Source organism: Cyprinodon variegatus, unplaced genomic scaffold (assembly GCF_000732505.1).
Source record: "Cyprinodon variegatus isolate N-32 unplaced genomic scaffold, C_variegatus-1.0 Scaffold1600, whole genome shotgun sequence".
Classification (NCBI taxonomy): Eukaryota; Metazoa; Chordata; class Actinopteri; order Cyprinodontiformes; family Cyprinodontidae; genus Cyprinodon; species Cyprinodon variegatus.
In genome coordinates this window covers 10439-12885 of record NW_015152053.1, presented here as the reverse complement: position 1 = coordinate 12885, position 2447 = coordinate 10439, and the positions used below count along the sequence as shown (strand labels likewise).

The 2447-nt window shown below is 53.1% G+C and overlaps 1 protein-coding gene across 2 annotated transcripts in view; it reads left to right on the top strand.

Moving 5' to 3' along the window:
* The window catches only part of lmna (lamin A/C), a 36363-nt gene that overhangs the window by 31306 nt on the left and 2610 nt on the right, over positions 1–2447 (top strand). For both annotated transcript variants that reach the window (XM_015403956.1, XM_015403957.1), the window contains 4 exons: positions 415–712; positions 1024–1131; positions 1214–1333; positions 1406–1471. In XM_015403956.1, the coding sequence (XP_015259442.1) occupies positions 415–712; positions 1024–1131; positions 1214–1333; positions 1406–1471 (592 nt within the window). The remainder of the gene's footprint in view (positions 1–414; positions 713–1023; positions 1132–1213; positions 1334–1405; positions 1472–2447) is intronic.

Genomic DNA, 2447 nt, shown 5'->3' with positions numbered 1-2447 from the left:
CTGGTTTGACTGGGGGAATCGGTCCTTCTGAACTGGTTGGACCGGGGGGACTGGTCCCTCTGTATTGGTTTGACTGGGGGAACCGGTCCCTCTGAACTGGTTGGACTGGTCCCTCTGTACTGGTTTGACTGGGGGAATCAGTCCTTCTGAACTGGTTGGACCGGGGGGACTGGTCCCTCTGTTCTGGTTTGACTGGGGGAATCTGTCCCTCTGAACTGGTTGGACTAATCCCTCTGCTCTGGTTTGACTGGGGGAACCATTCCCTCTAAACCAGTTGGACTGGGGAAACCTGACCTTGTACTGTGGGAGGCTCAGTCTGAGAATGTTTCTAGGTCGGAAGTTCTGCGTCCAACCATCAGAAGTCGTTAGGCTGGTTAGAACCTGGGGTGTTCACGGTGTCCCTCTGTCCCCCAGGCTCCGTCTGTCCCCCAGTCCCTCGTCCTCCAAGGTGACGGTGACTCGGACCTCCGGATCAAGCCACACCAGCCGCCTGCTCCCCTCTTTTGGTTCCGCCGTGGCTTCCAGCAGCCGCACCTCATCCAGCGCCAGCAAGAAGCGGCGCCGGGACGACGACAGTGAGACCTCCAGCATGGTGGGTGGTACTGTGACAAAGACCCGCATCAGCCAGCAGGCCTCTGCCAGCGGACGCATCACAGTGGACGAAGTGGACCTGGACGGGAAGTACATCCGTCTGAGCAACAAGGCTGATGAGGTAACCTTCCATGCGTATACATTGGGTCGGGGAGGCGGGTCCACAGACAGAGAAATTTCCTTAAAAAATGAAAAGTGACAATTTTTCACTTTTCATTGGTGAAAAATAGTCAGAATGGTGACTGATGGCCTCGGTCATCTACAATGGTGTCTGGTTCTGGAAGCACAACCCAAGAACCATACTTTCAGTTTAAGCCAAAATGTCAGAACTTTGTGATTCTCTCCCCTTTTTTCAAAAGATCGGATCAGTGAGGGTCAAAGGTGTTGACCTGTCTCCTTAGTTCTGTTCTCCTTTTGTTCTGGATCCTACAGGACCAGTCTCTGGGCAACTGGGAGCTGAAGAGACAAGTTGGAAGCTCCACTCCCATCGTCTATAAGTTTCCCAGCAAGTTCACCCTGAAGGCTGGAGCCTCAGTGACGGTGAGTCCGCCTCGCTGCTCGTTGGCTCCGTTCTGGTGAGTCAGAACCAAACGGGTCAGTAACTCAGTCCCAAACTCTGCAGGTCTGGGCTGCCTCTGGTGGGGGAACCCACAACCCCCCCAACCACCTGGTCTGGAAGAGCCAGGCCTCCTGGGGAACCGGAGACCTGCTGCAGACCACCCTGATCAGCGCCGGAGGAGAGGTCAGAACTTTGGCTCGGTTTGGCTTCCTTTGGGTTTGAGTTTCTCACACTGAACCTTTCCTCTCTGGACAGGAAATGGCTACCAGGAATGTGACGCGTACCTTGTTCCAGGATGCCGATGCAGAGGATGATGACATGGTAAACTCTTCCTCTCCTGCTCCACCTTAATGTTGCTTCAGGTTTCAAACAAGCCTGCATGTGGCAAGGTTATAGAAGGCAGACCCGTTTTAGCGGCTTGCAAAAGCTGCAGCTGGATCAATGCGCACAGCTCCAAGCTGAGTAATAACAGCGGTCCTATTTTTCTGAACTTTGGACGCTGATTTGGTTTATTACAATGCCTAAGGCTGAAAAAAATATTAAAATCTAGCTCAGAAATGCCACTGGGCTCATTTTAGGATGAGGATGATGATGTTAGCAAGGATGATGACGGTTAGCGAGGATGATGGCGGTTAGCACATGCGCGGCTGAGTGGACGCTGGCGCCTTTTGCAGCCGCTGCTCTCCGCTTCCTGTTTTCAAGTTATTTTCTACGTTTTTATGGAACTTTGGGCTGTTTAATCACATTCAAGTGAAAGCAAAAACACTTGGCTTCGCTTCTATCGTCCTAACTTTGGCTGCCATCCCGTTGTTTTGTCTGAGTGTGGTTAACTAACCTTGATGGCGGTTAGCCAGGATGGTGGAGGTTAACGAGGATGATGGCGGTTAGCGAGGATGATGGCGGTTAGCGAGGATGATGGCGGTTAGCGAGGATGATGGCGGTTAGCGAAGATGATGGCGGTTAGCGAGGATGATGGAGGTTAGCGAGGATGATGGTGGATAGCGAGGATGATGGCGGATAGCGAGGATGATGGAGGTTAGCGAGGATTATGGTGGATAGCGAGGATGATGGCGGTTAGCAAGGATGGTGAGGGTTAGCGAGGATGATGGGGGTTAGCGCGGATGATGGGGGTTAGCGAGGATGATGGCGGATAGCGAGGATGATGGGGGTTAGCGAGGATGATGGGGGTTAGCGAGGATGATGGCGGATAGCGAGGATGATGGGGGTTAGCGAGGATGATGGGGGTTAGCGAGGATGATGGCGGATAGCGAGGATGATGGGGGTTAGCGAGGATGAT